Here is a 12,538-nt window from a genome sequence, read left to right on the forward strand (position 1 = left end):
CAATCCAAGACGTCCGTTTTTCGCTCCTCGCAAGCAGAGGAGGGCCCTCAGACCCTAACCCCTGCCAGCCCCTTATCTAAACCTTTATTTTAACCTCTGCGCGGGAGACCATGAAGTTCAATTCAAAACACATCAATTATTCCTGCTCAAGGAGTGTTGGTGGAGGACCCTGCTGCCACTTAAATGATGGGGAGGATAAGAATACTGTGAAGTGGAAGGGAAGGAATTATCTCTGCACTCATTGTTGAGTGGTAATTAAGAATGCCAACGGAATAAGGAACGCTGGTGGGACGAACAGGAGGAGAGGGGGTGTGTGTGTGGGGGGGGGAGGTGCATAGGGATGGCTGGTGGTCGGATGATGGTTTGCATGACTGTATCCACAAGTGCTTGACATGCCCCTCTTAGCTCTGGCAGTGACAAGCTGTCAAGGGCCAACATGTGATGCTAACACAAAGGATTTCCGCCAGATCCGTGTTGCTGTGTCTATTTTTAAGTATGTTAAAACCCTCTCCATGACATGCACAGTATGACAAAAAGAGTTTGAACATCTCTCTGGTAATGGTATAGGCTATATAATGTGTAAGCTGTAGCCAAGATACTTTCTAGGGTCTGAAAAATCCTGTACTTATGAACCCAGATCACATAATCACACCTCATACCTACTGTAATCAACCTATAGCAGCCATTGTGTTTAACTCACAGACAGTAAAAGGTGTCACACTCAATATAGTGAATCTTTATTTACAGTTTCTCAAGAATGTATCTGTACCACGTTAAAGGCACACAGACATATAAATGTGATAATATGTACAAGTATGTACAGAATAAATAGTTTAAAATCTACACTGGTATAAAATAAAGCTATGGTGCTCTTACATATACAGTACAACATTTTCAAGGCTGAATATACTTGGTTTCCCAACCAAATAATGATGTGAAAATACATCCTGGACAGGACTCATGCTGTGAGAAAACTGTCAGATAGCATTTGTATATGCAAAATCATCATAATTAGCATTATAATACAAACCAGTAACGATCCTCCAAAGGTATCTTTCAAAAAGAGAACGGATATATTATTTTTTTCCAAAGGACATTTGATTGTCATGCACCGTCTTTAAAATGACATTTCTGAGAATTGCAGAAAAGAGTGTTCTTATTATAATTACAGAGCTGCTAAAAAAAAGAGAAATCTGAATTTTGTTATAAAATAAGTGCTTTTCTTCTCTCAGAGACAGAGCGGTTATTGAAAAATAAATAGATTTCACAGACGAACCACTCAGAATAAAAGCAACAGAAAAAAAAACCTGATAACATGAACACAATTTAACATACAGTATTCATGAATAAACCATATGAATGAGCTTAACACCAACCAATGAGGTTTTACATCTGCATGAAGGTTGGCATTCTATGGACTATGTGGCACATGCGCATTATGGCAAAACTTAAAAACTTGAAAAAGTGGGGACAGGCAGAGTGCATGGAAAACTGGACACTTGCCAGAAGTTGAATGTGATGACACCATGTATCTACTTACTCAGCTACCACTGACAGGTATTAGGGCTAAGTGTCTCTCGGGAGCACTGCACTCTCAGAAGGAGAAGAACAACAATAAATTAAACATTGTGTCTGCCCCGTATGGCTTGGGAGGCACGAATTACCAAGCCAAAAAAAAAAAAAAAGTCAAGAACTTTCAGGTAGTACAGTTTAACCACAGAATAATTTAGAAAAGGCACTTGAAGTGTTAAACATGAAACCAAGAAATTAAATTTATATATTTTACATATTTTCTTTCTTTCTTTCTTTGTTGTTACCTCACTTGAAAGCTGTTTGGTGCTCCAGTACCTCTAAATAGTCAGGCTCCGTATGAAGGTTTGCTTTGAGTTCAAAGTATTCATTTTTAGTCTGCTCCACCATGACCTTCCTGGGCCGGGAGTACATGAGTGTCTCCATGAGTTTCAGCTCCTTGTGGTGCCCAGGGACCTGCATGTCCACCCCTGGCTGCAGCTGAGAGATGTTCTTCCTGAGGTACTCTGTGATGCTGAGCTGCTGGAGCTCTCGCTCCCTATCCAGGATGTTCTTGTACAGCGAGCTTGTGTCCCCCAACGTCACAAACTCAGTTGGGTACTCCGTCATGGCCTTGAACTTCAGATTGGGTCCAGTCAGAGTTGAGTGGCTCTCTTTGTCTAGGATGCTGTGGCACATGTGGTGCTTGGTGTCGTCATGGTCATACTCGTGCTCGGACTCGTGGTCTTTGTGCTGGGCGCAGTACGTAGGGTTCCGGCACACCTGGATGACCGGGCTGTGCGAGGTCTCGTCATACATCCCCGTGGCGTGACGCTGAGCCACGTGGTGGGTGGTTTTCTGGCCATACATGCTGTAGTGGAGGTGGATGGGGCTGCTCTCTCGCGGCTGCTCCTCTGCCTGCTTCTTCTTGGTCCTCCGGCGTCGGCGATGCAGCGCGTAAACGGCCACGCCGGCAGCACAGAAGATGATAGTCAAGAAGAAGACGAGCAGGCTCAGTATCAGCACAGACAGGGGGACAGTGTCCATCAGGGAGTCAAAGAAGCCCTGAGCTTGGCGGTTTGGTGTGATGGTTGTTGGGACACCGTCTGTATCGGTGGGCAAGGAGTAGTACGTGACGAGGCCGGGGCAGAGGACATCGGTCCTTAGGTTTTTCAGGTCAGCCTTGGCCACCTTCTTGGGCGTGTGGCACAAGATGGTGCCCATGATTGTATCCTTGTCCAGCTTCTCAACCCACTGCTTGAGGCTGACTAAGTCGCAGGTGCAGTCCCATGGGTTATCCTCCAAGTAGATCTGCTCAAGGGAATCAAGCTGGTCGAGCACATTGCTCACGGGCAGGTGCATGAACAGATTCTTCCGAAGGTTTAGTTTCGTTAGGGGCACATTCCGGAATATCTGTGCAGGAAGTGTGCTTAACATGTTGTTATTTATGGACAGCAGTTTCAGATTTGGCAATGGATTGAATGCGCCTGGTTGAATGTCTTTAATTATGTTATATTCCAAATAGATGTACTCAAGGTTGTGGAGGCCGACAAACATAGTTGGAGACAACTTCTCTATTCTGTTGCCATTCAGGTACAATTTCTTTAAATTGCTCAAGCTGAGAAATGTCTCATTCTCTACATAATCAATTTGGTTGTTTGCCAAGTTTAACAACTCTAGGCTATCATATGTTACAAAGTCATACTTCAAAAGCCTTTGTATCATGTTTCCAGTCAGAACGAGTTTGGTAGGGCTTTGTTGAAGTACTCCTAGATCAGATATCCTTTGGATGCCTCTGTCTTGACAGTGGATTAAAAAACCAGCAATGGGATGATTGTGACAAGAGCACTGGGGCATGCAAGATGTCTCGGGAACTTGAGCTGGTGTTGGAATCTTTGCGTCATCTTTGGCCTCGGGTATTTGGGCAACTTTAGACGACGGTGTCACCACCATGTCAAGCGACTTGGATGGCTCTTCAAGGTTGATGTCCGCATGGGACGGGCAAAGCACATCACGTTTTACCTTCGTCAAAATACTCCCCCGGAGGTGGAGGGGGTCACTGCACACCACTTCGCCAATGAACGACTGCGACCGCATGTTCTCTATCCATATTTTCAGGTACAGGATCTCGCAGTCGCACACCCAGTTGTTGTCCTCAAGCAGAAGCTCCATGATGCGTCCAATGTGTTCAAGGAAGCCAACGTAGGGTAATGTCTGCAACCGGTTGCCGCGGAGATCCAAGTGGGTCAGAGGCACGAAGCGGAAAATGTTGCTGGGAAGGAACTCGATGGCGTTGTCGTTGATGATCAGAACTTTGAGGCGGACGAGTTTGCTGAAGGCCCCAGGCTCCACAACTCGGATGAAGTTTGTGTCTGCCTGGAGGTACTCCAAATTCACCAGGCCCTGAAAAGTGTCCTCTCTCAGCATGACCAGAAAATTGCTGTTGATGTGCAGTTTCTTCAGAGACCCCAGGGCGGCGAACACTCCTGGATCCAGCTCCTGAATGCTGTTGCCACCCAGGTGTAAAGTGATAGCATTCTTGAAGCCGTCCAAGTCCTCGGCTTGCAACTCTACCAGGTCGTTTTTGTACAGATTCAAATGGAAAGGCAAGGCAGACGGCACTTTGATTTGCGATATCCTGCTGATGTTTCGCTTCTCGCAATTCATGTGTAAAACTCCGTCTCGCTCCTCGCAGAAACACAGCGAGTCACAAGATCCACCCGTTGTGGTTACAGGGACCCCGATGTCTTGCAAACTTGCAAGAGTGAAAAATGAGCTGAGAAAAATGATGCAGGCCAGCATTTTCTCTTCTGTGTCTGTGGAGAGAAGAAAGAAAAGGAGTGTGTGAGAGAAAGAAACAAATACTCTGAACAACATTTTAGGGAAAGGACAGTGGATAAAAAAACCAACAGCCCTTTTATGCTTTATAAACTGCTTGGGACAAGGATGGAATAGAAAAAAAAGACATTATAAACACTGACAATGTTTAATGAGTGATAATTATGGGCACCCTTTCCACTACACAAAGATGCAATGATTCACCACACCCACTCCCTTCTGCTTCTGTGTGCTTAAATTAGATTCATTTAATTTCAACTACTTGATACCAGACCAGTGCAGGCAAAATATTGCAATCAAGTCACTCAACCTTCACTGCTGGTTTCCTAATAAGTGACTAGAGTTATGAGGTTAACAGTCCTCGCAATGCACTGTTAGATAAAGAGAGATGGTTTATACATAAACAAGCAAATTTTTGAAAGTGCTCTTATCTGTTTTTTACTGAAACAACAGGGTGCGATTTGTTCTGCGCAGTGCTCATGTTTGTATATTCTACTTTTGTTGTTTTCATGAATAAAAAAGAAAACGTCTATGGCTCTATTTTTTTATTCTTGGGAACAGGAGACAGTTTGGTGGCAGGGAGAAGTTGCAGCATGGCTTGTTCAGATTGATTTCCCCTCTGAAATCAAACATTGATAGGTCGCGTTCATCATCTGACAGCTGGCGGGATCACACAATGACAGCTCTGGGCATCGCTCGTGTTGAAAGATGACACTTATCAAAGTTCCCTTATTCACTGCTTTCAGCTGAAAAAGGCTTCGATAAATAAAGTAAGATGAAAAAGGACATGAAAACACTGACACACACACACACACAAACACACACATACACAAACCACATGTACAAATTCACACGTATACAGAAAGAAATGACAAATTACTACATCTCACTCTAGCTGACGACCACTGGGAGATAACAAATTCCTACTCCTATTTTCAGCCCGATGTGTGGCTTATAGGGAAGAGACTCCAGCTCCATCAGAAGCCAGTGAAGCCTAGAATTGCCCTCTCATGCATGCAGGCAAAGGCTAACTGATCAAAAAGCATTTACTGCACTAGTAAGTGATCACAGTTTAAAGCAAAGGAGAGAAGGAAAAGGGGGATGAAAAGGAAACAAGAGCCAAGACAGCATCACTGAACGTGTGAGCATTCCTTGACAACATGTGAAAAGCAGATCAAATAAAGACATGGCGGCCATGGTCTGGAAGGGTAATGTAATAGGGGTTGACCAACATGGTTTCTTTCAGGGCTGATATGATAATGATTATTTGTGACAAAAAGAGAATGCTGACCGATATTTCAGTGCTTTTTCTTATTCCAATGTAGGCAACAGTACCGACAACATTTGCCATTACAGATTATGTGTGAGGGTCAAATTTGTGCTGCAGTGGGTGTGCGAGGGTGTGCACATTTGAATGAGACTGTGTAAAAGGGGGCTCGAATCAAACCGTATTATTATTTTGCCTACGCAACAGTGCCTATCGTTATTTCAAAAGGACTCAATTATTGAAGGAACGAAGGATAGCAATCATTGCATAAAAAAGGGCAAATTGATACATCATTTAGGCTGCATTTTCATCATGAAGGATGGAATATCAAACCTTAAAACTTTTTCTGAGGCTGCGGGGAGATTCTATGAGCCCATTAGCTCATAAGTAATTTATGTGAAAAGTGGACAGCTCATACAAAAGAAGGGTACCGTGCGGATGGACTTTGATAAAGTTAGCAAACATACTGTGAAGTGTTGCATATTTTGATTTTAATAACTCGACATCCATGATGATGATGAGACCAAATCATGACACATCAAAGCAGCAAACGTTTATTTTCAGCTTATAATGTAACGTTCCAACATACAATGCAACTGCAACGGCTTCAGCCAAATGTTATGTCGCAAATTTGGGCACATTTTGGCTATGTTTTAAATCGACCTTCAATAAAATATTAATTTTAGATGTACGCATTGAAGTGGTCACTCACCAGGAGACCTAGACCTAGAATTCACTATAGCTTGCCTGTGTTTTTTAGCACACAGGTTACTTACAACTGGACAGACACTGTGCAACTTTTCTCAGTCGCATTACATGTGGTAACTCACACTAGACGTTTCAATCTGGCTTTCCGCATGGACAAAAACTCACGATTGCTGTGCTCACACTGAGGGGAATTCGGACCAAAATTGCTGATCCAACCCAATCGTTCGGAATGCTGGAATGTTAATTGTTCAGGCTTTTAATCGGGCATTGTGACCGTTCTCAAACTGCATTAAAAAACGACAACTGATCTGACGGGAATTAGGCCTGATTCTAAAATTTGCAGAGGCCAACTGAATCGGGGCTAAAATCGGGCCAAAATGTTACAGTGACCAATGTAATTACGTTGTCACTGGTAATGGTGTACCAACAAGTATGTGCCTTGTGCCGTTCCGAGTGTAGAGATACTTTTCTCTGCTCTTCCACCGCACCACCATAAACCCATACTCATTTCACTTCCGGTTTTGTCAACAACACAGTGGGGGCATTGGCAACAAACCTCCTTATTTCTTTCATATTCCAAACTTGGTTTTTAGCGTAAATGCTGACAACTAGCCTAGTGCAATTTGGCTAACGGTTACTGGAACTTACATCCCATCCTTGTTTCCAGCAGGGCGTCTGAGAAAACGTTTGATTTTCAAGGTCAGATAACATTGTCTGCCTTGGCCAATGACCACATTTTGTGGAAAGGATGTCAGCCATACCAATAGCATGTTTTGCAGACAAAGGAGATGGGTCAAGATAGCACGCGCATTGCTTTTTAAAGTAGTTTTTTTTCGGCCTCAATAACGATCAGATCATCAGTCAACCCCTTGTGTGTAATCCATTCAACACAGAGACTCATGTCCATCTCTTCACCACATCAAATTCCTAACACACTGAACTCTATTCAAAATCAGCTACAATCATTTAACTTATCTCTTTCTTTTTTTTCTTTTTCTGTTTTGGGCACACGAGAAGTGACTGTTATGCACGCTATGTAGGGTGCAGCTGAATTGCCTCAAGGGAGACAGTGGAGACATCAGTCAGAGGCGTCTACACCTCTGCATCACTGATACTTAGCCGGCACGCCATTGAGTCCCCCCGCTTAGTTGATCAGTGAGCTGCCACTGTGACGCCAGCATCGTAACCACATCAGACAAATAGAAAAGGAAGCAAATCCCCCCTCTGAGAATCCACCCGTGGACCAATGGCTCAATGGTTGTTACTCTTATTTGTTTCTGGGTGACTTGCCTCCGGCTTGTATAGAGGACAGCAGGGATGACAGTGCGTGCAATTAAAATGCACTTAATTGAACCGAAATTTGTGTTTATGAACGTAATGCAGTCCCACTGTCACAGAGAAGTGCCCATTTTTTTGTCACTTTCAAGGAGTTGTGCAAAGCTCTCTGGCTATGCAAATTTCTCTCTCCCCCACAAATGGGATTCTGAGCTGCTGATTAGTGAGCTCCGCTCCCTTGGATGAGCATGTAACCTTGCCAAATCACTATACTATGTTGGAGAAAAACAAGGAAATGGACTGGCTGGCAGCGAAGTTTTTCTCACAATTACTGCGCACGCCACTAAACAACTTTCCCCCTGTCATTGGAGTCACCTCAAGATGGTCAGCCATTGCAAATCAGCCCACTGAAAGAGCGTTGTAATTTAATTGGCTCCGCAGAAAGAATATTCATAGAGGAGAAAACTGTGAAGAAGTTCGACATTGCACGAGACTGCAAGAAGAACAATGCATATCCCAGGGGGGGATTTCGTCCCGTGCCCTGTAGTTCACTATCCATTATGCATTGAGGTAATAATGGCTAACCATAGCGCGCAGTTAGAGGATGGAGGAGAGGCAATAACAGGCAGACTGTTACATCAGAACCTGTCAGCTGCGAAAACCAGCTCCCACGAAGCCCCATCTCCACTCATGTGGACGCTATCCTGCACACAGATGATCTCCTATTTAAAGATTTATGCAATGAACCCAGACCACTAAATGACCCAATGAACACTGATCGTGACAAAAAAAAAAGAAAAGAAAAAGAAAAAAAGAAAGGGAAAGAGAATTTCTTCAACATAGCACACAGCAGCCACCACTGAAGGGGCCTTCTGGTTTTACACTAAGCACATGGATGTGCTAATAATAGGCCAGTGGGCACGGGCCTTCTGTGGGGAGGCGACCAGGATTAAGCCAGCGTGCCTTCCCCGACGCTCCCTTAAACGAATGTGCAATGATTATTTCACAGGAATTAGCTGTCAGATCTGTGGGATAACATGAAATATGCTGCGTGAGACAGACATCAGATGCACCTCTCTTTGCAAATGAATCCTGCGAAACAAGGGGGGGGGGGGGGGGGGGGGGAGTACTTTCATCCCCCTCCCCATCTATCCTGCCATCTCTTGTCCTAGTCCCGTCCGCCATCCTCTACATCTTCACTTCTTTTATTTTTTTGTCATTTGTGGCCTTTGAGAAGAACACAACCACTGTTCATTCAGCCTGGGCCCAAATAAATGTATTCCCTCAGTGCAAGGAGCCTTTTAAAAGGTTGTCTGATAAGGACTTTGGCGAGAGTGTTGCATGTGCTGAAATAAGAGACCTTTAAATAATAAAAGACACATGACTTGTTAAAGCGTTGTCGTACTGTAGAGGCAGCCTTTGAGGTAAATGGCACGAGGGGGAGCAGCAAGTGGCAAGCAGGTTTGACAGGGACGCCAAGTCAAGGCCGGCTGATACCGTGACGCACAATTCAGTCAGGTACTTTATATGGCAAGTGAAATGAACTCCACCACTTTGCCTGCCAAAACATCCTTACCTTACCCAACTCCCTATATCAAAACAAACTCGAAAAGTTTCTGGCATTATGAGCAATTCTAATTGGTATTCCATTCAGGCTGACAGACAATTATCTAGTGTGAATCAGCAACAAAATTATAGTTAATTCTATTGTCTCCATCTACCATGGTTAAAAGTGTTATTTCGCAACATTGCTCTGTTCCAAGAATCTGAGATGATAGATGCGTGGTTTCATGACAAAGGTGAAGATTACAGTCTTTAAGACGAGGCTCTGAGCAAGTCCTTTGATGTCTGTAATCGGGCTTTGCGTCAGCCACACAGTATTTTCTAAAGATAGGCTGGCATGCTCTTGCCCTTGAGAAGCATCATTCAAAAAATAAAAGTGAAGAAATCCCACAACAGCAGCAGAGAGAGATCATTATCAAAACCACCAAACTCAATAGAACACACCTTCTGTGTGTTAATCAAAACTGCCTCTCTTGTGTGTGTTATGTACACATTACTGCCTCTCTGTCTCACTTTCAGTCTACATTGTGGTCGCAGGCGAGCAGGCAGACAGACAGACAGACAGGCAGGCAGTCTCTACAAGGAGGTAGCTGACAGTGTTCGGCTGATGGTTGTTCTGCTGTGTGCCAGGGTGGAGGGCGAGGGGAAGAAGACTGCAGCCTTGGGGGCTGAGGGTCTAGGGGACTGGGGAGGGGTTGGCAGGCAGCTGGGCTATGCAAAGCAAACCAAGGGGCAGAGAGGGAGGGCAAATCAGCGATGCTCAATTATGTCATGCACTAATCGGAGCTCTGCAGATGGCCCCTGCAATGTTCCCTGGCCAATTAGTGTGTGACAATATGCCTGCGCTGTGGGCAGAAAATGATGTCCTTACCCTGAGGGGATGCCACTAAACCCAGAGAACTGTGTGCATTCCTTGAGGAAGAAGGAGGAGGAAGGAAAAAAAATAACACAAATAAAAATAAAAACACCCTTCTCCCAACATACTCGAGGGAAACTCCATGCCTCCTGTGCATTGACAGAAGGTCACACCACTCCTGTTTAACCCCGAACATGCCAGGGAGGAAGAGTTGTGTTGAATGCCTCTTGCGTAACCTGGAGACTCTACCTGAAGGCTGACTTAACAATGTCAAATATGCTCATCAAAGTATACAAAACACATTTATCTTAATCTTATCTTATTTACGATCCTCTGACTTACACTATGTTCAGACAATTACCTTCAATATTTACAGTAATATAAAGGCGTGTGGTAGATATTGTAGAAATACAATGTAATAAAATGCAGTGACATGAGTCAAACAAAGGATGTTAGATGAGTGGAGTGGTTTGTTCTTTTTTTGTGCTAGGAAAGTGTGTAAGATGTGCCTGACAGAAATCGTTTTACAACATTGATGTCTTAATATTTGTGCAATGGTGATATGTAGTAGTCTACTTATATGTGGTGTGTGTGTTTCTTTCTCTCTCTCTCTCTCTCTCTTTCTCTATCTCTCTGTGTGTGTGTGTGTTTGTGTGAATGTACGAGGGACAGAGAGAAAGAGAGAGAGAGAGAAAGAGAGCATGGACATTTGCGCAGTTTTGCCATTTAGCTGAATGACTTCTGTGATCAAACAAGAATGGCTTAGCCTAAGAGCACCGTTTAACTGTGGGTACGGAACTTGGTCTCTGAATCATACATGTTTGCATTTGAAATAGCACACCAAAACCACTTCCCAAGAAAAATGCAGTAAATATAATAGTAATATCCTCACCGATAAATTCATATGAAGTTGAGCATATTCTTGATTATGGCGCAATGTTTTGTAATACGTCAAATCACTCCCCAGGGGTCACTTGGTTGTCAGTTGAAGTCGTCATGTTGCCCCAAGTTAGGTATCTGTCCTGTACCTGTACAGTAACCGAGGCAAATATTATGTTTACACTAAGGTAGGGCACTGCTGGGAGGCTAATGCATGATTATATGTATGACATATATACCACAAATTCAAACATACACCTTTCCGATTAACTTTTTATGTCTCGAGTACCGATTAAGAGGTACTACATAACAACGATAAATGAAGGAATCTTGATGAAAATGGATGTCCTGAGACACTATCGGTAAGTTACTGAGTGAGAGGAAAACCTTCATGAGCCCAATTGCGAGCCTTGACATGTTTGGCTTTCTGAGACGCATAGGCTGGATGGTTATGTCTTGTTCGGATTACGGGTAGTGGCTGAGGCGAAATTCTCACCGGTGAGTTCAAAATACTGCTAATGAAAGATAATTTCAAGCCCTCAAGGTTGACTGAGTTTACTCGTAAGGGGCACTTACCCAATGCGCCGCGCCACAGTCAGTAGTTAATCCAGAGACTGCTTGATAGAGCACAAACGATAATGGTGCATTTCAAAAACCGCATGAACAAGCTAAAAGAAAGAAAGTTCTTTGCGGTCCTCCGTCTTCAAAGATAACCATAGCCAGATACGCCCGCGTGCGAGCTGAGCATCACACACTATAAAAAAGTCGCATACATTCTCCTTGTGTCAAACTATCCAAATGTCCTCCTTTGGACTCGAACAATTCACGTTGTCTTCAACCGAACTGTGTGTATTGCGAAAATTTGACCTCACTTATTGATCATCCCCGTAAACTCCGGGTATTTAGTGGTCCAGTTCAGCATTGATATTCAGAAGCGGTCCTGCGTCCGTCCACTTCCTTTCACTTGACAAGCCGAGAGACTGCCAACAGCTACTAGGTTAGGCAGACGTGGAAACAGAGACTTCTTGGCTTCTGCCTCTGTCCATTAGCCCCTGTCGGTGTGCATGCTCTCGCACCACGGAGCGCTCCCCCTTTGCTCGGCTCCTCCTTCCACACACACAGTGGCTAATTTACCGGGAGTGTAGACACAAACCTATCCTATCACACCAAGTAACCGTGTCTATTCGTTTCGCGCTTTCATACGTTTCTTTTGTGTGGAGTAATTAGTTGACATTAATTATTTTGAAGCTTACAGAAGGTACACAAAGTTTGTCTTCTTTTTGCACAGATGTCTGCAACGTTCATCCATCCCGTGTTTGCCCAATATATATTAACATTTGAGCTTAGCCTGCACTAAGCTTAGGCGTTCTGATGGTTCCTTCTTCATGGTGGTATTTTGCGCTTTATGTCAAATGACATGGTTACTTCAGAAACACTGTACAGTTTTGAAGGACAAGTTCCACTGGTGGATCACTGGTCTCTTCGTGTTTGTTTATGACTATATCTGTCAAAGGTTACTTTTACAGTAAATAATTCAGTCCGCAGCAAGATTTACATAGCGCACTTAGGGCTGCACCTCCTGCCTGAGCTACACTCATCAAAGTAACATGCATTTATTGTTTGTCCTTAGCCACAATAGTGAC

General features: G+C 43.9%; 1 protein-coding gene across 2 annotated transcripts; it reads right to left on the reverse strand.

The window, feature by feature from the left end:
• Window positions 1–715: 715 nt before the first annotated feature.
• On the reverse strand, window positions 716–12,132 carry slitrk6 (SLIT and NTRK-like family, member 6). Of its 2 annotated transcripts, XM_031558855.1 has the most exons (3): window positions 11,472–12,132; window positions 10,909–11,044; window positions 716–4,325 (listed from the first exon to the last, which is right to left on the reverse strand). In XM_031558855.1, the coding sequence occupies exon 3, from the start codon at window positions 4,309–4,311 to the stop codon at window positions 1,819–1,821; it is 2,493 nt and encodes an 830-aa protein (XP_031414715.1). In that variant the 5' UTR covers window positions 4,312–4,325; window positions 10,909–11,044; window positions 11,472–12,132; the 3' UTR covers window positions 716–1,818. The 2 variants fall into 2 exon arrangements, with proteins under 2 accessions (XP_031414715.1, XP_012695986.2); XM_012840532.2 differs by lacking the exon at window positions 10,909–11,044.
• Window positions 12,133–12,538: the final 406 nt, after the last annotated feature.

This window comes from Clupea harengus, chromosome 21 (genome assembly GCF_900700415.2).
Source record: "Clupea harengus chromosome 21, Ch_v2.0.2, whole genome shotgun sequence".
Classification (NCBI taxonomy): Eukaryota; Metazoa; Chordata; class Actinopteri; order Clupeiformes; family Clupeidae; genus Clupea; species Clupea harengus.

Bases quoted from the DNA above. Each gene is read 5' to 3' on its own strand.
- slitrk6 (XM_012840532.2), bottom strand. From the start codon at position 4,311: ATGCTGGCCTGCATCATTTTTCTCAGCTCATTTTTCACTCTTGCAAGT.